We start from the raw sequence: 23,075 nt of genomic DNA, 5'->3' as shown, positions 1-23,075 counted from the left end.
GATATATAATGCAGCTAACTGCAAAAATTGAATATCAATAAAATGATGAACAGAGACTGAGTAGAATATTATGCACACCATCCATAAAATAATAATTAAATACCATCAACTTGATGCTGAATCCTGGTGACTGCATGGATGGAGTGTCTCCAGATGTTCTCATTTTTGCACAAACCCTTTCAGATCTTTCAGTGACATTAATTGTAGGGAGATCGGATCTATCCGGAACTAGTGCTAAGTGCATCTCGGAGCACAATAATCTTCTCCAAAGAATATGACCATTTTATGATGGGTCCAAATTATCACAGCTGTAATCTATCATAAATGCGTCAAGAGACAGATCTGAATTGATCTTCTTAATAAACAAGATCCACCTGTTTGTCTTCTTGGCCATCCAATGTATATTAAAAATTCTTCTCCACCACTGTAGTCAAATGCATCAAAATGTTACCTATCTTACATTTTTATGGCCCAGCTTTCACAATCATATGTCACTATGGGAAAGAGTAATGCCTTAACCATTCTGACCTTATTATGCACAGACACTACTGAAAATCTGAAGATTTTATCTAGGCTCTCGAATGCCACCCAGCCTATTGCTAATCTTCGGTGATTTTCTAGACCATTAGAGCCGTTATGACTGATGGTTGATCTCAGTAGACAGAAATTAACCAGTAATTTAATGACCTTCATCTCGATATTAGATGGAAAATCTTGGTTTTAATAATATTAAAACTCACTCTTCTCTTCAACTTTCGTTTTGATGTCCTGCACATTATTTCTACTTCAAGCTATTAAAATGGTGTCGTACGCATACTACAGATTGTTCATAGTACGATCACCTTAGCTCCATATATGAGGGCTGTTTCTTTATTAGTGGCAACCATTAAATACAACTGATACCGAAGAGATACCTCTATGAAATGTCTACAATTCTTCAATGTAGTACTCAGCATTGAGTGGAACTCAGTGCCAGTGATACGGAAGAAATGGAAGCCCTGTAGCAGGGCCTGTTTTCTGGACGAGATGAATGGAGTGGTCTATTGCTTGCTGATCTTTGGGAAGAGCTCAGATGCAGATGCCACAAAATGGTTCCTTCATCTTCAGTATCAAATAGAAATCATAGGGGTTAGTGTGAATAGTATGGGGGATGATAGAGCACTTCCCAGCCTCATTAAGTGTGTACCCACTGGTTGTGCAAAAAGCACCTGAGCATCGTCCTGCAAAATGAAGGGAGTAGTTTGCAGAAAGTGTTGTCCCTTTTTGCCCAATGCTCCTCACAGGTGATGTTCCAAAAATTAACAATAATACTGTGCATTCACAGTCTGTCCTTGGGGTATGGGTTTAGGTTAACCCTACATTGCGCAGTGTAGTGTTTTCATTACATAATCAAACATGCCAACTTTCAAAAGTAAAAAATCAGGAGAAATTTGGCAGCAAATCGCAATGTATTATGACACATCACTGATGGCAGAACATGTACTAATTCATTATAATTCAATACATTTACAACTCTATTTGGCCTACTTATATATTTCTTTTTCATTATTTATAAGTGAAAACTAAATACTGGACATACCTGAACTTTAGGAACAGGTGACATCTTATTCATCAACATGCTGAACACCTTAAGACTAATTGTTGTTAAAGACACCTGTAGCTGACTTAGCCCATTTCAGAAACTCGTAACTAAATTTCTGCTCAAAGCACTGGCCTTGCTGAACTGATTTTAAGGTTAAAAGTTTCTCCAAACTTTGTTCAGACAGCAAGGATCTGAACAGTGTTTTTCTTTTTGCAAGTTGCTTTATGTCGCACCGACACAGATAAGTCTTATGGCGATGATAGGAAAGGGCTAGGAATGGGAAGGAAGCGGCTGTAACCTTAATTAAGGTACAGCCCCAGCATTTGCCTGATGTGAAAATGGGAAACCACGGAAAACCATCTTCAGGGCTGCCGACAGCGCAGTTCGAACCTACTATCTCCTGAATACTGGATACTGGCCGCACTTATGCGACTTCAGCTATCAAGCTCGGTCAGTGTTTTTTCTTTGTGACTCTGTTAAAAAATTCTTTCACATTCTGCACTGGTATGCGGAATTAATCAAATAGCAAGCATCACCTCAGAGAGTCTGTCATATTTAAGTATACCATCAGCTGATATCATCTGACCTACCAAGGCCCACTGACATTAATTCTTCCTTTTGCAAGGTCTTTAAGGAAACTTTTAAGCCCATGAAAAATATAGGTCATTGCTTTGGAATTAAAGATATAACTGGATGAAAGAATGTTTACATTCCAGCACAGGGTGGCACACAGCCGGTATCGACAGTCAGCTGGTACGCGAAGGGGAGTGCATAGTGGCGCTTCTGACGGGACAGCGAGTCAATGTCTCCGTCTCGCTTGAGAATGTTTCGTAACAACTGACACTCGGTGTTCCGGAACAGTGGAACATAACTGTGCACCGGCACAGTGTGCCAAAACAGGGACATAGTGCCCAACCCTAATAAGAACAACCTGCAGCTTTGTGAAGGGAGCAGGCATATCTAGGTGGGAATGAAGGAAAAACATGGTAGCAAAAGATCTTAGAGGTCGACGCTAATTAGGAACTAATATTTACAGGCCCCCCTGAAGAAAAGAAGAAGAAGACGCGTTCTCAGCACGTGTTTACGGCAGTAGAGTGAGGCAGCTGCTCATGTCTACTCCATCTTGCAAGTACTGTGGGACAGAGTATAGTATCAAATAGAGTATTATGAAGGCATTTAGTTAATTCACAGAGGCTTGTAAACTTAATCGTGAAAGGCATAACAGTCCATAATGAAGATGTGCGTAGGTGTAATGAATACATAATTCTTTGTCAGGAGGGAATCAATAATGAACAACACTGCGGAATGCTGTTTTCGGCCAAAATTAGATTTTACTTTTATGTAGGGAATCTAACAATAACTTAGGCAGTACTGAAGGTTAAGATAACACTGATAAACTGTAATGTGGAGCCAAATATCCTCCCAAACTTCATATTCTTAACAGAATATCTTTCAAAGAAAGGACCAAGTTAACATACACTGACTATATCTTTCAAAGAAAGGACCAAGTTAACATACACTGACTTTATAATACAAACATGAATGTGCTGATGTCTCATTCAATGGTACCTTAAGCTGAAGATAATTTTCATAATTTCACACTTCACGATATTTTAGAAAGAAAAACTAGCCACAACTCACCTCAAAAGAAACCTGATCTCCAAGCTTAATGTAAGCCATACCACGCTGCAATCCATTTTTTACTGGTATGTTGATGTCTTGAATATTGCCACTTCCCTCAAAGTGCTTTTCAAGGCTCTCCTTTGTGGTCCTACAAAAATAAGAGATCAAAACTACAAATCTGCCTCTATTCCATCATACAGCAGACAATACCTTATGACACCTGTCCTTTAATAGTGGCAACTATATAACTGCTACAGATACATAATAGTTTTTTCCGACCTTTTACTTCATTGCTTGAATAGAACAATGTACAGTACTAGAACAGTACTGAATTAAATGCAGTGGCAGTAACGTGATAGCTCAACAGCCGCATTGATTGAACTAGTCAATCACAACCTGTGACCATTGTCAAAGCAGTAGGCACATCATTTTTCTCTTCAAGGTGGCTTCAGATTCTGTCCCAAAAATTTAGTGTAGGCCTAATACCTACCCACTGCCTTGCATGACAATGTTTGAACGTATGTTGCACAAGCAGTAGGTGAGTTATTCAACTGAAGGAAGTCATCTATCATTCACTTTACATGCTGATCTTGGCTCCCGTGACTGGAATGATCCTTAAAATGCAGAAGCCACTTTGTAGGATTTGATTTAAGGACTGTTCTAGACATATTTATGGCACTAGACTGTTCAACCAAATAGGTGGCAGCATTAAAGGGCAATATTACTTTCAAACAGGTAACCATTTCCTATCGGTAGCAATTAAACAGCTGCCACTGTTAAAATTCAAACAATCCATTGATGACAAATTTAAATTTGTGAAAAAACAAAAAAAAAAACAAAAAAAAAAAAAACACAAATATATGTACCATTTCATTGCCCTGATAATTTCAAATCGTGGTGTTAAAATCGTCGTTTTGCCGTGAATAGCGATAAAATACGTTGAAGGTTAGGTCAAATGTTCCACCTTTACAATACTAAGATTCTTTATTAACTAAATATTTACATGATTTTTAATTATATCGGGACATGTTTCGTCTACCTTGTAGACATCATCAGCCACAAAAACTTTTGAGAAAAAGCTATAAGGACAAGGACAAAGTAACACATTAAAATAATTCGGGTAACCGAATATGTCATTTAAAATGGTGAAGAATTCAGAACTGTTTTCAGCACAGCACTTAAGAATATCGTTGACATTAAAATTAAAATTGTCCACATGGGATGATACAGTAAAAACTTGCGTTAAAATTCTTCTTTTTTGTGTGATGTGTTAATATATAATATTCTGTTATGTCGTGAAGGCTTGATAATGAATTGCACAATGTTCATTCCAATAGGATAATAACGATGTATAAGAAATACAGCGAGCATATGTTAAAGCCGTCTTATTGGTGTAGTATTGGCATTTCCTGTTGAGAAGTTAGGTGGAAAATTTGAAAGTGATGACGTAATGTGGAATGTGCGGTAGAGGGCCCTAGAATAAGAAAGATAGCTGTTGTTAGTGTTAAAATAGGCAAGTTTTTGTGTCTTGAGATGTAAAGTAATGAAAATGAGAAGTGCGGCACATCTGATTACTTACGTTCTCGCCTGTCTGACAGCGACTAGTTCAGTGTGGAAGCCTGTGGTTGACTGAGAGCGAACTATGGAGGTCGTGTGTGAAGGGAGCCGCCATGAGGGGAAATTAGGGGAAGGTTAGGATCAGTAGGCGGGAAACCGTCACATGGAAGCTTGTTATTGGATTTGTTAAAGTAAGAACTATTGAGCAATGCCTCAAAAATTACGTTCGCAGTTTCGGAAATTTCATTTAAATTGTGAAAAGGATTGCATTTATGATCTATATTAATATAGATGTTTTCTAAAACATTGAGTAAAGTGCTTTTATTATGAAAAGAAAGAATTTTTAAGTCCTGTTCTATGGAAGTGAAGGAATGATTGGATTCTGTCATGCGAGTACTCATGGCGGAGTACCTTCTATGTTTAGCGGCGTTGATATGTTCCTTATATCTAACTGAAAAGCCTCTTCCGGTTTGCCCAATGTAGCTCGCGGAACATTGGTTACACTTTAACTTATAAACGCCTGACCTATTATATTTATTCGTAGTGTTGTTAATTTTATGTTGGTTGTAAAAAAGATTAGTATTATTGTTGACTGTTTTAAAAGCAATGTTGATCTTATGTTTCTTGAGGGTGTTGGTGATATCATAAATCTTACTATTTGTATAAGTGAAAGTGGCATATTTGTCTGTTTTTCTTTTTGTTTCTCTAAGTAAAGTTGAACTGGATTTGTTAGTAACTTTATTGATTATCCTGTCAATGAAATGCCTGCTAAAACCATTTTTACTCGCTATTAAGCGGATAAATTCAAGTTCTTTTTTACGATTAGCATTTGATAAAGGGACGTGAAAAGCTCTGTGGATTAAACTATAAAATGTTGCTCTTTTTTGAGATTCCGGATGCGTTGAGTCTTGTCGAATAGTATTAATAGTTTGGGTGGGCTTCCTAAATATGGTATAAGAGAATTTGTTGGAGCTATTGTTAATAGTGACATCTAAGAAGTTTAATGAATTATTGACTTCCGCTTCGGAAGTAAACTTGATCCATGGATCAACTGCATTCAACTGTTCAAGAACGATATCACCGTTGGAGACGTTGTGATCTATTAAAGTAAATGTATCATCAACAAAGCGTGTCCAGAATATGATACCTTTAATTTTGTTAAGAATTTTGGAATTTTCCAAGTGGTCTAAATAAATTTCTGCCATTATTCCTGAAGCCGGGGAGCCCATAGGAAGACTATCCTGCTTATAAATTATCCCATTAAAAGTGAAATAGTTGTTGGAAGTTACAAATTCTAAAATATTTAAAAATTCTTCTATTTCTTGTATGCTTAATTTTCTGTGTTTTAGAAAATTATCCTTGATGATCTTTAAAGTTTTCTTGACTGGTATATTGGAATACATGTTTTTAATGTCAAATGAGTACATTTTTTGTTGCGGCTGTAATTCTAGGTTTTTTGTCAAATTACAAAATTCTACAGAATTCTTGATGGAGTTGGGATTTTCAAATTTGTAGTATTTCTTCAAGAAATTATGAATAAATTTGGAAGTTTTGTAAGTCGGGCTGTTCCTGTAGTTAACTATGGGTCTTATGGGAATATCTATTTTGTGGACTTTAGGCAATGCTTTAGCTGTGGGGATACTGGGATTCATATTAATGAGTTTTTGAGAATCATGTTCAGTAAGAATAAAGGACGTTTGTTTCAATAATTGTTTTAAGTTTATTTGGATATTGTTAGTAGGATCTTTTTTTATCAGTTTAAAAGAGTTATCAGAAAAGAAGGTTTCAGTTTTTTGCACGTAAGTTTCTTTGTTCATAATAACTGTGGCATTGCCTTTGTCCGCTTTCGTAACTATTAGATCATTTTCGTTAATCTTCTTTTTTAACGAGTCTATGGCTTTTTTGGGAAATAAAGGAGCTGTAGATTTGCTGACTTTAATTAAATTAGAAATTTCTTGAACAGTTGAATGCAGTTGATCCATGGATCAAGTTTACTTCCGAAGCGGAAGTCAATAATTCATTAAACTTCTTAGATGTCACTATTAACAATAGCTCCAACAAATTCTCTTATACCATATTTAGGAAGCCCACCCAAACTATTAATACTATTCGACAAGACTCAACGCATCCGGAATCTCAAAAAAGAGCAACATTTTATAGTTTAATCCACAGAGCTTTTCACGTCCCTTTATCAAATGCTAATCGTAAAAAAGAACTTGAATTTATCCGCTTAATAGCGAGTAAAAATGGTTTTAGCAGGCATTTCATTGACAGGATAATCAATAAAGTTACTAACAAATCCAGTTCAACTTTACTTAGAGAAACAAAAAGAAAAACAGACAAATATGCCACTTTCACTTATACAAATAGTAAGATTTATGATATCACCAACACCCTCAAGAAACATAAGATCAACATTGCTTTTAAAACAGTCAACAATAATACTAATCTTTTTTACAACCAACATAAAATTAACAACACTACGAATAAATATAATAGGTCAGGCGTTTATAAGTTAAAGTGTAACCAATGTTCCGCGAGCTACATTGGGCAAACCGGAAGAGGCTTTTCAGTTAGATATAAGGAACATATCAACGCCGCTAAACATAGAAGGTACTCCGCCATGAGTACTCACATGACAGAATCCAATCATTCCTTCACTTCCATAGAACAGGACTTAAAAATTCTTTATTTTCATAATAAAAGCACTTTACTCAATGTTTTAGAAAACATCTGTATTAATATAGATCATAAATGCAATCCTTTTCACAATTTAAATGAAATTTCCGAAACTGCGAACGTAATTTTTGAGGCATTGCTCAGTAGTTCTTACTTTAACAAATCCAATAACAAGCTTCCATGTGACGGTTTCCCGCCTACTGATCCTAACCTTCCCCTAATTTCCCCTCATGGCGGCTCCCTTCACACACGACCTCCATAGTTCGCTCTCAGTCAACCACAGGCTTCCACACTGAACTAGTCGCTGTCAGACAGGCGAGAACGTAAGTAATCAGATGTGCCGCACTTCTCATTTTCATTACTTTACATCTCAAGACACAAAAACTTGCCTATTTTAACACTAACAACAGCTATCTTTCTTATTCTAGGGCCCTCTACCGCACATTCCACATTACGTCATCACGTTCAAATTTTCCACCTAACTTCTCAACAGGAAATGCCAATACTACACCAATAAGACGGCTTTAACATATGCTCGCTGTATTTCTTATACATCGTTATTATCCTATTGGAATGAACATTGTGCAATTCATTATTAAGCCTTCACGACATAACAGAATATTATATATTAACACATCACACAAAAAAGAAGAATTTTAACGCAAGTTTTTACTGTATCATCCCATGTGGACAGTTTTAATTTTAATGTCAACGATATTCTTAAGTGCTGTGCTGAAAACAGTTCTGAATTCTTCACCATTTTAAATGACATATTCGGTTACCCGAATTATTTTAATGTGTTACTTTGTCCTTGTCCTTATAGCTTTTTCTCAAAAGTTTTTGTGGCTGATGATGTCTACAAGGTAGACGAAACATGTCCCGATATAATTAAAAATCATATAAATATTTAGTTAATAAAGAATCTTAGTATTGTAAAGGTGGAACATTTGACCTAACCTTCAACGTATACTCACGACAATACGGGCTTTATAATGAAGTTTTTTTTATGTAATAGCGATAAAATGTCGGAAATCATGCGGCAGAAAATACGAATTATAATATACAAATAGAATCAAACAGGCCGAAAACGTGAAGTAAGAAAGTACAGACCAACGGAATCCAAATGGCCGTGATTTAGGTGAATGCAGTGACTTTTAATTGGAAGAACCAATAGGAACAGTGGAACATCGCATGAAGTTACCAGAAAAAGATTTACGAGTGGATTGATATGCAACAAGAACAGAAGATTTAAAAGGGATACTTCCTAAATTGTTGTGAAACCAGATTGCATTATAAAATTATAACGATACATCTTTCGTAGTCGTAACAGAAATCCCAAGCGGAGTATATTAAAAAAAGTAAACGAAGTAAATAGTGGAGCGCAGATCACTGGAGACATTGAAAATTGATCAGTTAATGTATCTAATCAAAACAGGGCAACATTTAAGATACCTCTTAGATCATTCAAATTAAAATATTGACGTTTGTCACGTCATAACCTACTGAAGTAGCACGATTGTCAAACTAATGACGTTTTCAAATATGTGTTTTATGCATGTCTTCGAGAGCTACACGATGACCGGCTAAACTGAAGATGGGATTGACGTCTGACGGTAACCTACCAACCATTCCTACGGACCCGAGGATAGAGACCGCAGCCCGATCGTGATGCAGCGATAATCCGGAGATGATCATCCTAGGAGAACCAGGAAGCAGCCATCCCAGTCCAGAAACGCAGACGGATTAAGTTAAGTTTCACAAAGTTCTTTTCTTAAATTTTAGTTATATGTATTTTATTTGATATCAAGTTGTCAATGGTGTTTGTACAAGAGCTAGGTCGATATATCTTCAAGAGATGATCTCAATATCAAGTTTCAGCGCAAATGAACCAATAGTGACGTTTAACTGATGGATTTAGGTAATCTTCCAAAACTAATACACACTCCCATGTGTAGGAAAGATAACACTCGCAAATGATGTGCTTTGCTAGCAATATTCAGGTTTCTTTCAAAGAATATTGCCGTACATAGTGTGATCTTAGATATTTGAAATGAGAATATGTAGCACATTGAACTGTAGGTTATCGAGCGGATACGACGTCAACTTTTTGCCAAATGTAAATAGATACAGGCTTAATATGTTCGTACTTTGATAAGAGAAGTGTGCGTCGATATAAATGATAGTTGTGGATCCATATAATATAAATTGTGATGAGATATTGAATCTATTGAATTGAGCGGTACTTTGAACAGAGTTAATGATGTTTATATTTGCAGTGAGGTCATATACGTCGGAAATATTGAGGTAAGATTTGTGAATGTTATAAATGATATATGCATTGAGATATTAGGCGTGGAATTATGACTAATACGACGACGAATTAGGAAGGAATTCAGAATAAGGCTAATTGATGTAAGTTTATTTCAAGCAGTTATGGATCAGGATATATTTGACGCTTATAGCGACATGTAATATGGCTCGTCTTATTATATGAGTTATTGACAGTTGGTTAGTGAACTTGCAGATTAATAATAAAGTACGATCTTCAAAAATAACCCTAGATAGCCTATAGTAGAGTATGATGACGACATTTTTTTGGAGAAAATTTTACCTGTTACTCAATATTTAAAACAACTTAAGTAGGAACAGCAAATCATTGACGGTAGTGTCTTCATACTGTTATGTTATTGCTATTTGCGAGTGTGGAAGTTTCATCTACGGTAGTCCTTGACCATTAGCATTCAGTTGATTGGATTTATAAAGCATTACGACCTTAATTTAACCTAGACATAAACTTGTTGAGATTTTATTGAAGAATTATTACATACTTCTTTGGGAATATTTTGAACATGTATATATATATATATATATATATTTTATGTTCATTGGTATATCAGCTTAGGTAGCAATTGAAAGCTACACATGTGAAACATTGCTTACTCCGTCTACGTTATTAATGATAGAGTCATTAATAATGTTAGGATGAGACACCAAAAAGAAGCATCCTTTAAATGCATGACTGAACAAACCTTTCCATTATTATGTACATATGTAAAACATATTATGTAATCATTTGATATTTAAGGAGAATTTGAGAGTTCTATTCCCAGATAATTTCATTTTAGTTTGTTCTTAATATAACAGTTCGTTATTTTTGAGTTAGCCAGAAGGAATGATGGAATTATTTATGTTAGTTTAGTGGACTGAACATTTTAATTTTCTTTTATATGAGACTGAGGAGATGTAGAAGGTAATCCACGTCAGGTCAGGAGAGCTTCCTGAAATAATACAATTCCGCAGAGAAATTGAGGAAGGTAATTGTTTACGGGAGTAGATGAGACCGTGGATGTTGAGAAAAATATTGATAATGTGAAATGGAAACTAATAATTAGCATGATAACTTCAAGGCAATCAGATGAATGACAACTTATCCTTCGTACAAAAATAATTTTGAATAAAATTAGTATTTAAGAATTTAACTTAATATTATTATTTATAGGTTAAAAGATTAATTTAAGGTAATTTTGTAATGGAAATAGTTGAATTTAAGATCAATCGCATTTTGATTTACTGACCTGTTAGTCATGCAGATATGATGAATATATTAGAGGTGCGTATCTCAGTTGGATTCATGTAAAAAAAAAAAAAAAAAAAAAAAAATTTAGTTTGATATAGGATAATCCCTGAGTTGTACAGCATAGCTAGCTGGAGATTTTCTTGAACGCTGGCGTGTAGTTAAGTGGAAGAAAGAATGACTCCCATACGTGGGAAAAGAAAAGAAGAAAGACGCTGCGGGACTCAAAACGTGGTTGCAAAAATAAGTGTTGGGTTCAAGAAAATTGTCGGCCCAACTTGGTTAAAAAAAATAAATTGTCGTCAACAGTGGGGCTTGAATAGGAAATTGACACCCCAGTCAAGAGCAAGGCGGTTCACATATGTACGCCTACAATAGAAAAAAGATGAACTTAACAGTTATTTTGTCTCAATATTATCATTTGGTAGGTTAGGCCTCAAAACACATCTCTAAATGAAGAGCAATACCACACTTTTTACACTGGCAAGAACCTTAATTTCTTTTCCCGCACTGTACCAAACAACACGCCAAGCTGAGTAGTTTGGACGGTAGAGTACTTGCCTTCTGAGCCCAACTTGGCACGTTTGACCCTGGCTCAGTCCAGTATATTTGAAGGTGCTCAAAAAAGCCAGCGCCATGTTGGTAGATTTTTTAAAATAATGCTATTTGTTCAGGGCGTCGACCCATGTAGATCTTTTGCAGGATGGGAATGAGGGAACCGAGAGACATGACCGATGCGAAAAGAGTTGTAATAGGAGTAGCAGCAGGCACATGAAGATAAAATTTCCTTGAAGAGTGAAGTAGTTAAAAAATATGGTAAAGCGTGTAAGTCCAAGCTTGCGTTATGGATCACTAGCCAAAAACCCAAATGAATTTTGGTGCCGTGCAATTGCATGACTCTCCCAACTCCGTAATTATTTAGAAATATGAATGCACGATGTTTTACATTAATTGATCTCTATGTCTCACCTGAAACCAAAACAGCAGCAGTCGAAAGGACTAGAGAACCCAGCTCTGTCCAGTGTGGTGTGCTCGCACATCCAGCAGAAACGGCCTCTTGTTCAACCTGCCCAGCTGAGTGAGGTGAGGTGAGGTGTATTTAAATGATCGACAGTTGATTCTAGAATCTGTGAGACATTAGAGCAACGTCAGGTGAGTGGGAGAGTCAGCTGATCGTTCAAAATGGTGGTCAGTCTGTGGAAAACAAGTCTGGCGGATGGTAGTGTAATGTGGATGGCTGGTACACAAGGTAAGTCAGGGCACAACAGCACAATAGGTTCCAGTGAGCATTTGAAAGTAAACTTGTAGTTTTGAGGTGAGTCTCATATAAAGTATAGTTGAAAAAGACTTTTTCTTGTACAAAAATTTGATCTCCTCTCTCAGCCAAATCTCAAGTGTTCTAGTTTGGGTCTTAATAATTTGAAAAGAAGAACAATGTTTCTTAAAATTACCTTTAAGAAAGTTGGGTGTCAAATTGTGAGTGATACACTGTTTGAGAAATTTGCTGTCTTTGCCCAATTTGGCTTTTTGACTTTAAGACCTAAATATAAATAGGCTTTCTGTTTTGCCTGGTTGGCTGCATAATGATAGGATATAAACTTCATGGTTTTGATCCATAACTATAGACTGAGTCCGTCAGGCTCCCATGCAGACAAATATTATTGAAATAATTCAATGATAATCTAAAATGGATAAGGACACAGAAATAAACTGTTAAATCTTTGCCGTCCCTAACGCTCCAGAGTGTTCGAGTATTAAAACGCGCTTGCAGTGCTGAACGCTCCAAAGCACTCATCACACTCGCGTTCATTAGAAGTGTGTTGAGAGAAATATTGAAGGATCTTGTGAAACCACACTGTATTCCCTTGACTCAGCAAGCTGTCAGGACCTTGTTGACAGCATTTCCTGTACTTCCCGAGCAGACCTACTTTATAAACATAGAGCTTAGAGCTTATTCTTGTTCAAGTTCCGAGAATCATGAGCATGAACAAATATTGTGTGAAGATCCAGGGACAGGGCTACAAAGAAATGTTACTAGTGATAACTGGAGTCACAATATTTGTTTTGATGAACTGAAAATATGGAAAAACAATGCTGGTCCAAATCACGATTTACCTTCCAGGAGTTCAGAAAAAGATTTTTTGAATTATTTGTGGGATCGGAATTTTATGAGCTAGTAGCAGAGCAGATGAATATTCATGAAGAATGTTTACAAAGAAAAACTGGCACTGTTGATACTACCTGGCAAGACACTAACGCTGATGAAATAAGGACATACGTAGGAGTTCTAATTTATATGGGATTGGTTGTTTTACCTGAAATAGACGATTACTTCCTAGGAGACTTTAGCGTGTGCCCGTTAGTAAGGCAGGCAATGACACTGAAACAGTTTAGGAAACTTGGACAATATTTACATATAAGTAGTCATTTAAACAGGCCAACACCACAAGATGAACATTACGATATTCTGTACAAAGCGAGACCAGCTCTGCAACTTACCGAAAAATTCGGAATTTTATACACACCTGGCCGGAACTTGCAGCATATGAAGCTATGATGAATTTCAAGAGAAGATTTATCTTGAAACAGTACCTCCCAGGGATACCCATCAAATGGGGTATCAAAGCATGGAGTATTGATGACAGTGGAAATGGCTACACTCTGAAATGTGATAGATTTACAAGGGGAAGAAAGAAACATGGGACCAGAATTTATTATTACGGGGGCAGGTGGTTTTACACATGACAGAGTCATACTAGGGAAAATGGCATCACATTTACTTTGATAAACTTTTTCAGTTCTGCAAAACTGATTAAATTATTGCTAACCCATAACACCTATAGTTGTGCGACAATGAGGGTAAATAGAAAGGGTTAGCGTGATCAGTTTAGGAAACCTGCACAGCTGAAACTCAAGCAGGGAGAATGTAGGATAATGAAAAATTAGGGTGTAACAGCAACAGTCTGGTAAGATAAACGTGCTGTTCTTATGCTGTCAACAAATTCATGATTGATTGATGTTCGTTGTTTAAAGGGGCCTAACATCGAGGTCAACGGCCCCTAATGGTACGAAATGAGATGACAAATTAGAAGTCCAAAATCCTCCACTGACCAGAATTCAAAGCATGAGGACGAAGAATGAATGGATGGATTGATATGAAGTTAAAACAATCAGTGGATCCGACCCACAGTGCCTCACATGCACAGAAGCAGGCACAAAACAATAGTTGTACGGACCAAGGGACTGCTTCTATAGCACAATGCTGAATCGATTAGAATATGCTCGTTCTCGAAACGGGTCCAAAATCCAGATCATCGGCCCTCATAATGGTATTTATCTCTAGAAAAGTAGAACCATGGTATTTCCCATGTTGCGGTACTAATCAAGAGTAGCGTAGACTCGCAGTATTCCATATTTTTATGGTATGACTCACAGGTAATGAAATTGCACATGTATTACAGACCTAACGTGTTTCAAACATTGCAGCGCCCTTGACAGGCAACGCAAACCTATGGTTTTCATCACATAAGTGTTTTAACCACAGGGACTCGTACTATCCCGCGGTGTTCCTCATATAGTGGGTACTAATCATAGGCAAGCCAGAACCATGGGTTCCTTCATCCCATGGTGTCGCTCATATAGTTCTACTAATCGCAGGTACTGTAAAAGCCGTCCTGCCCACGTTTGCTACTAATCACAAACCTATTTGGCACACAACATAGTGGTACTACGCGCAAGTAAAGGCGACCCATGGTGTTCCCCGCGTGGTGGTACTAATCACAGATAGTTTCATGGTTCTAATTTGATCATACCTTGGTCGCCCCTTTTAGTCGCCTCTTACAACAGGCAGAGGATACCGTGGGTGTATTCTTCGTCTGCGTCCCCCACACACAGGGGGTATCAACAAATTCAGATTCTGTGAACGATGGTACAGTGAAACGAAAAACCTGTAAAGGCAATGAAGAAATAGAAATTGTGTGTCCTTGTACTGTCATAAATTACACAAAACATATGGGTTTTGTGGACATCAGTGATCAGAAAAGAGAATACTACAGGGTTGGACGATAATCTAAAAAAGGTTTTTTAATTTTTCATTTTGTGATCAACGCGTGTGTTGTGAACAGTTTCATTCTTTATGATATCAGTAACCGACCAGCTCTCACAGCCCATGGAAATGGACAGCTGAACTTCAGGCGCAACTTGGTGCAACAGCTGATCGGGAACTGCATGTCCCACAAACGTATAGGCAGGAAAAGAAGTTCACCCATCGGCTGTCCATTCCCTAAATTATTTAAATCTCTTGTGAAGATACCTGGTCGTGCCAAAGTGTGTGCTTTGTATTTACAAATGAAAAATAGGACAGCTTCTGGGAGAGGCAAACAAACGACATTCAAATGTAAGCAGCGAGATCAAGCACTGTGCAAGACTGGGTGCTTTTTGGAATACCACCAGGAGCGAAATGTGGATATTCAAAATTAGGGTGAATAGACACATTTATATGCACTAATTATTTAGAAACGAAATGAAAAGAAATTACATTTATATCTTTATTCATTTTACCTCTAGTTATTTTGTTTCAAAGGGTGGTATGCTGCTGCGCCTATTGGGATTTAAAGGACTCTTGTCAGCAAACACGGTAATTACGGCCAGGCATCTGCCTTTAAATGGGGAACGGCAAAGGGTTAAAAAAAAGAAGAGACCACATTAGGTACCGCGGTAACAGTTACCCATATCCGAGCGGCCACGAACGTGTTACAACAAATGAAAGTGATTGCAAAACACTGAATGATGTTAAGATTAATCCTATTACCCATTCTGCTATCTAGAAAAACCAAGGAAACATGCCCTTTTCAACGGCTTACACCCAAGAGGCTGAACGTAACAGTTACAACACAAGAGTTCATAAAGTTCTGAAAGGCAGGACATTCCTGCCAACCCTTTGAAGATAATGACTGGAGGAACTACTTTACTCTCACAACAATGCAGCATCCCAGGATGGTCTGTAAAACTACCTTCTCTTGGAGGATATGTGGTTCTAGTTTATCATAAAATTCATCAATATTTTATAAGTAGCATACCTCAGTTCTTAAAAATATACCACCGAGACTCTCATACGATTTCAAGCTTTCCTTTGTCTCTCTTTGAGGAGAATTTGTTGAAGACTCTTCAATCTGAGCATATTTCAAACCAAATCCCCATTTCTAACACTTAAATATTTATTTTCCTCACTACTGAAAATGAAGGATGAAATTTCAAATTCATTGGAACCTTCTTTTGCCATTTTCTTACTTGTGTCAAATAAGGTTGTATTTCGGTGCAACTTCAGAGGTTTTGTCAGCATTCAATCATTACTTAAAATGTTCTGTAATGCATTTTTCAAAGCGGACACAGCAGTGCTTTTCTTTAGGTTTACACACCTCTGTCAGAATTTAAGCATTCTGAACGAAAATAGACAAATGCCAATTGTTCAGCACACTGAACAACATGCCATTTGCAAAGAATATGCTGTTCAAATTCTAAACACACCCATGTTCTCAAACTTGCTTAAGACCTATTACCCAATATGAATCATTTCGAAAGGACTGCTTTCTATAGGACTGCACACTGCACATTATGTTTGCAAGGAACACGAACTAGCCTCTATGCAAGTATCCGGACAATTAACTATCTCACTTGATATTACCGTGATACCCCCTTGCTAATATCATTGCTATCACGATAATACCAACCTTTACCCAATCATTTAGTGGGGCTTCAGGATCAACACCTTCCAGAAGAACTAACAGCACCAGAATATAATGACAACTGGTTGTGCATGCTTCTGAATGTGACCTAATATGAAATATCGTTTTCAACATAATCCTTCAACTGCACTGTAACATACAATAAATCAAAATTACAGGTAATCCTATTTCCAGATTTAAGAGCAACCTCAAAGTGTATAATTACACTGCAGTCTAAAATATTAGTCATCAAATATGATTTCATGTACAATTACAAAGTAGGCGTATAAGTACATCACTTACGTGTAAGGAATATTTCCCACAAATGCAACAAATTCCTCTTTCTCTTTCTTTGGTGGTTTATCACAGAACACCCATTTTGACATCCTGTTGTAGTCCCTTATCATGTCCACATGTATTTGACAATCACCAATACTTGATCCTAGAAGTTTCAGAGCTTTCTAGAACACATTAAAACAAATGAAAGTGATTGTAAAAGACTGAATGTTATTAGATTAATCCTATTACCTATTCCGCTATCAAGAAAACCAAGGAAACATACTAGAATATCTGCAAGTGAAAATGATAGCCAGATTAAACTGTTGGAAAAACACACACAGACACAAAAATCACGATTTTATAAAAACAAGGGATGGGAACAGGAAAGGAGAAGTTCAGTATATAGTATTTAGGAATATGACGATGGGAACCTGCGGAACAAAGAAACCCATGACAGACGAGAACTGAACAGCTAAGTTTTGTTTATAATTCAATCAACAGAAAAGTACTAAACATTCCAAATTCCTGGCCAAGGCTTGAATCAATATGATAGGCGCCCACAGGGCTGATATTGAACTGACATTTTAATCTTTAAAATAAACCTCTTTCAGATTAAATTATAAAAAAGGGATAGTTAATAATATTGTATACCTCAGACAGAATACTGTTACATTCACACAATGTTTTACAATGTTGTTATTTTAATAATTCTAGGTGCATGCCATACCTTTCACTGCTATCAGTAATGGCCCTACTCATTAAATCAGGCTAAGCTTGTTTAAAGGGGCCTAACATCTAGTAATGGTACGAAACGAGACAAAATGTAATAACAATTAAAACAAAATCATCCACTGACCAGAATAAAAACGTGATGATGAAGAATGAATGGATGGATATGAATTTAAAACTATCAGTGGATCCGACCTGCAATGCTCCACTTTCCCAGAAACTATCATAAACAATAGTATTACTGACCAAGGAACTGCTTCTAAAGCACAATCCTGAGTCGAGGATGCTTGTTGTCTAAAGGGGTCCAAAATCCAGGTCAACAGCCCTTCACTGGTACTTATCAACAGTAAAGTAGAACCATGGTATTTGTTATGTTCCGGTACCAATAAAAAGTAGCATAGACTCACGGCGTTCCACACATTATGGTACTACTCACGAGTATAGTATGTCGCACAGGTAACACAGATCTATAGTATTTCTCACATAATTACGCCATTCACAGACAACACAAACCAATGGTGCTCCCCACCTAGGTGTACTAATCACGGGCGCCGGTATTCCCGTGGTGTACCTCACATAGTGGGTACTAATCACAGGCAACGCATACCGACGGTGTCGCTCATGTAGTTGTACTAATTGCAGGCAACGCCCAGACCCGTGGTGTTTCTCACAATGCTACTAATCATGGGTACTGGAAAACCCAAACTGATTCACCCTCTGTTGCTACTAATCACAAACCTATTGTGCACCTAATATAGTGGCACTACTTACAAGTAAAGGCGACCATGGTGTTCCCTGCATGATGGTACTAATCACAAGTAGTTTCAAAGTTCTAACACAATCATCCCTTGGTCACCCCTTTTCGTCGCTTCTTACGACAGCCAGGGGATACTGTGGGTGTAATCGCCTGCGTCCCCCACCCACATGGGTTAGCTAGACCTCCGGATAAGTCATTCTAGCTCTTACCTTCTCACTCTGGGAACATGCTGCTCTCTTTTTCATTTCTATGGAGCTAATACATTCTACATTTACTGCAGGGATGCCAGCTTTTTAAACACCAACCAACCAACCAACCAACCAACCAACCAACCAACCAACCAACCAACCAACCAACCAACCAACCAACCAACCAACCAACCAACCAACCAACCAACCAACCAACCAACCAACCAACCAACCAACCAACCAACCAACCAACCAACCAACCAACCAACCAACCAACCAACCAACCAACCAACCAACCAACCAACCAACCAACCAACCAACCAACCAACCAACCAACCAACCAACCAACCAACCAACCAACCAACCAACCAACCAACCAACCAACCAACCAACCAACCAACCAACCAACCAACCAACCAACCAACCAACCAACCAACCAACCAACCAACCAACCAACCAACCAACCAACCAACCAACCAACCAACCAACCAACCAACCAACCAACCAACCAACCAACCAACCAACCAACCAACCAACCAACCAACCAACCAACCAACCAACCAACCAACCAACCAACCAACCAACCAACCAACCAACCAACCAACCAACCAACCAACCAACCAACCAACCAACCAACCAACCAACCAACCAACCAACCAACCAACCAACCAACCAACCAACCAACCAACCAACCAACCAACCAACCAACCAACCAACCAACCAACCAACCAACCAACCAACCAACCAACCAACCAACCAACCAACCAACCAACCAACCAACCAACCAACCAACCAACCAACCAACCAACCAACCAACCAACCAACCAACCAACCAACCAACCAACCAACCAACCAACCAACCAACCAACCAACCAACCAACCAACCAACCAACCAACCAACCAACCAACCAACCAACCAACCAACCAACCAACCAACCAACCAACCAACCAACCAACCAACCAACCAACCAACCAACCAACCAACCAACCAACCAACCAACCAACCAACCAACCAACCAACCAACCAACCAACCAACCAACCAACCAACCAACCAACCAACCAACCAACCAACCAACCAACCAACCAACCAACCAACCAACCAACCAACCAACCAACCAACCAACCAACCAACCAACCAACCAACCAACCAACCAACCAACCAACCAACCAACCAACCAACCAACCAACCAACCAACCAACCAACCAACCAACCAACCAACCAACCAACCAACCAACCAACCAACCAACCAACCAACCAACCAACCAACCAACCAACCAACCAACCAACCAACCAACCAACCAACCAACCAACCAACCAACCAACCAACCAACCAACCAACCAACCAACCAACCAACCAACCAACCAACCAACCAACCAACCAACCAACCAACCAACCAACCAACCAACCAACCAACCAACCAACCAACCAACCAACCAACCAACCAACCAACCAACCAACCAACCAACCAACCAACCAACCAATCTGCATTTAGGGCAGTCGCCAAGGTTGCAGATTCCCTAGCTGTTGTTTTCCTAGCCTTTTCAAAATGATTTCAAAGAAATTGGAAATTTGTTGAACACCTTCCTGGGTAAGTTATTCCAATCCCTAACTCCCCTTCCTATAAACAAATATTTGCCCCAATTTGTCCTCTTGAATTCCAACTTTATCTTCATAATGTGATCTTTCCTACTTTTAAAGACGCCACTCAAACTTAATTGTCAACTAATGTCTCTCTGCTGACAGCTCGGAACATACTAATACTAATAATACTAATATAGATGGTCCGTTATTGGACATCATAAATTTTACAGCTAACTCATTTCTGGTGTTGCCAGCATTTCGCCCCCATGTGCTAGGTTGGGGTCATCAGTTGGTACTCAGCACACCCACCAAGACGCATGGCTAGTGCATACCGTGGAGGCCACTGCGTAAGCTACTTGCAGCCACCAGCAGTGCCAATGCACTCGAGAGACTTTGTCTAATTACCAACGCTGACTTATCTTGCTGGAATCCTACAAGTTGAGCTTCAGTGGAATAACCTTTCCTAAAACCGAACTGCCTTCTATCGAACCAGTTATTAATTTCGCATACATGTCTAATATAATCAGAAAGAATTCCATCCCAAAGCTTACATGCAACGCATGTCAAACTTACGGGCCTGTAATTTTCAGCTTTATGTCCATCCTTTATACACAGGGGCTACTATAGCAACTCTCCATTCATTTCGTATAGCTCCTTCACCCAAACAATAATCAAATAAGTACTTCAGATAGGGTATTATATCCCAACCCATTATCTTTAGAATATCCCCAGAAATCTGATCAAATCCAGCTGCTTTTCAAGTTTTCAACTTTTGTATCTTATTGTAAATGTCATTGTTATCATATGTAAATTTTAATTCTTCTTTAGCATTAGTCACCTTCTCTATCTGGGCATTATCCTTGTAACCAACAATCTTTACATACTGCTGACTGAATAGCATGCACGCACACGCACACACACTCTCTCTCTCTCTCTCTCTCTCTCCCTTTGTTCATTAACAATTCCAGGAATGCCCTTCTTGGAACCTGTTTCTGCCTTAAAGTACCTATACATACTCTTCTATTTTTCACTAAAGTTTGTATGACTGCCAATTATGATTGCCATCAAGTTATCCTTAGCTGCCTTCTTTGCTAAATTCAATTTCGTAATAAGTTCCTTAAATTTCTCCTTACTTCCACAGTCATTTTTAACCCTATTTCTTTCCAACCTGCACCTCCTTCATAGTCTCTTTATTCTCTATTATAATAAGGTGGGTCTTTAACATTCCTTACCACCTTCAAAGGTACAAACCTGTTTTCACATTCCTCAAAAATTGCTTTAAACCCATCCCAGAGCCTGTTTACATTTTTATTTAGCTTTTTCCGCTGATCATAGTTACTTTTTAAAAACTGCCTCATGCCTGCTTTATCAGCCATATGGTACTGCCTAATAGTCCTACTTTTAAGACCTTCCTTTCTATCACATTTATTTTTAATTACAACAAAAACAGCTTCATAATCACTAATACCATCTATTACTTTGGTTTCCCTATAAAACTCATCTGGTTTTACCAGAACCATGTCCAGGATATATTTCCCTCTAGTTGGTTCCATCACTTTCTGAATCAGGTGCCCTTCCCATATTAGCTTATTTTCCATTTGTTGGTCATGCTTCCTGTCGTTCGCATTTCCTTCCCAATTGACATTTGGTAAATTCAGATCTCCCCAATTGACATTTGGTAAATTCAGATCTCCCGCTACAATCACATTTCTTTCCATGTCGTTTCCCACATAGCTGATTATCTTATCAAATAATTCTGAATCTGTGTCAGCGCTACCCTTTCCCGGTCTGTACACTCCAAAGACAACAAGTTGCCTATTATCTTTAGAAATGAGCTTTACACCTAGAATTTCATATTTGTCATCTCTAACTTTTTCGTAGTTTACAAATTCTTCTTTCACCAGAATGAATACTCCCCCTCCCACCAATCCTATCCTATCTCTACGATACACACTCCAGTTCCGTGAGAAAATTTCTGCATCCATTATATCATTTCTCAGCCATGATTCAACTCCTATTACAATATCAGGTAAGCAAATATCTATTAAATTATTTCATTCTGAATTAAATCAAGGCATTTTTCTGAACGATACTAACATTTTGAAACTTAAATAATACCCATAATGTAAGATATTAATTTTCTCAAATTATCAATTTTTGATATCTAGTTGCTTTCTGGAAATGACATAATCATGATCATCATGATCATCATCATCATCATCATCATAGCTTCTCATGGTTTCTCTCAGCTCGCCAGGAGTTCCTCATGAGACCAAAAATTATTTCTGAAGGAGCACTGGACTGTGCTGTAGAAGACACAAAACAAACAACCTTACAAAGGTTCTCACAATTGGATGGTGTTATGCATCAACTGACCAAGCGCCAAAATCGATTTTTTTAGATTATTGCACCATCTGGTAGTGAAAGGTGTAAACTTTACATAGGTTATGGTTCGGACTTTTATTCTCAATATGATTTCGCAGGAAATGCATTTTGACCAAACGCCAACCTCACAATCATTAAATTGAAGTTTTGCATCAAGTGACCAACCACCATTTCTGAGTCTGAATTACGCATCAAATGACCACACGACACGCGTGCAGTCACTTGGTCGTATGATGCTAAATGTGGATTCCCGGAAATTCGTTCACGTTGATGTATTTTATTTTTGATAAACACAAACATTCACTGTTCATGTTCAGATTCTTCTCTTGGCGAAAGTAAAAGATCTTGAGGAAGTCTACTTTTAATCCGTCGTGGAAGTGTGGATCGTTTTCCAAGGGCGAAGAACACAGCACCA

General features: G+C 38.0%; 1 protein-coding gene across 1 annotated transcript in view; it reads right to left on the bottom strand.

Moving 5' to 3' along the window:
* LOC136874792 (uncharacterized) overlaps window positions 1-23,075 on the bottom strand; it is a 262,590-nt gene that overhangs the window by 7,547 nt on the left and 231,968 nt on the right. The window contains exons 8-9 of the mRNA XM_067148464.2: window positions 17,042-17,199; window positions 3,224-3,353 (exon numbers count right to left, since the gene is read on the bottom strand). Of these exons, the coding sequence (XP_067004565.2) occupies window positions 3,224-3,353; window positions 17,042-17,199 (288 nt within the window). The remainder of the gene's footprint in view (window positions 1-3,223; window positions 3,354-17,041; window positions 17,200-23,075) is intronic.

The sequence above is a fragment of the Anabrus simplex genome, chromosome 5 (genome assembly GCF_040414725.1).
Source record: "Anabrus simplex isolate iqAnaSimp1 chromosome 5, ASM4041472v1, whole genome shotgun sequence".
In the NCBI taxonomy this organism is placed as follows: Eukaryota; Metazoa; Arthropoda; class Insecta; order Orthoptera; family Tettigoniidae; genus Anabrus; species Anabrus simplex.
Note: the sequence above shows the minus strand (reverse complement) of the source record. Positions and strands in the feature narration are given on the sequence as shown.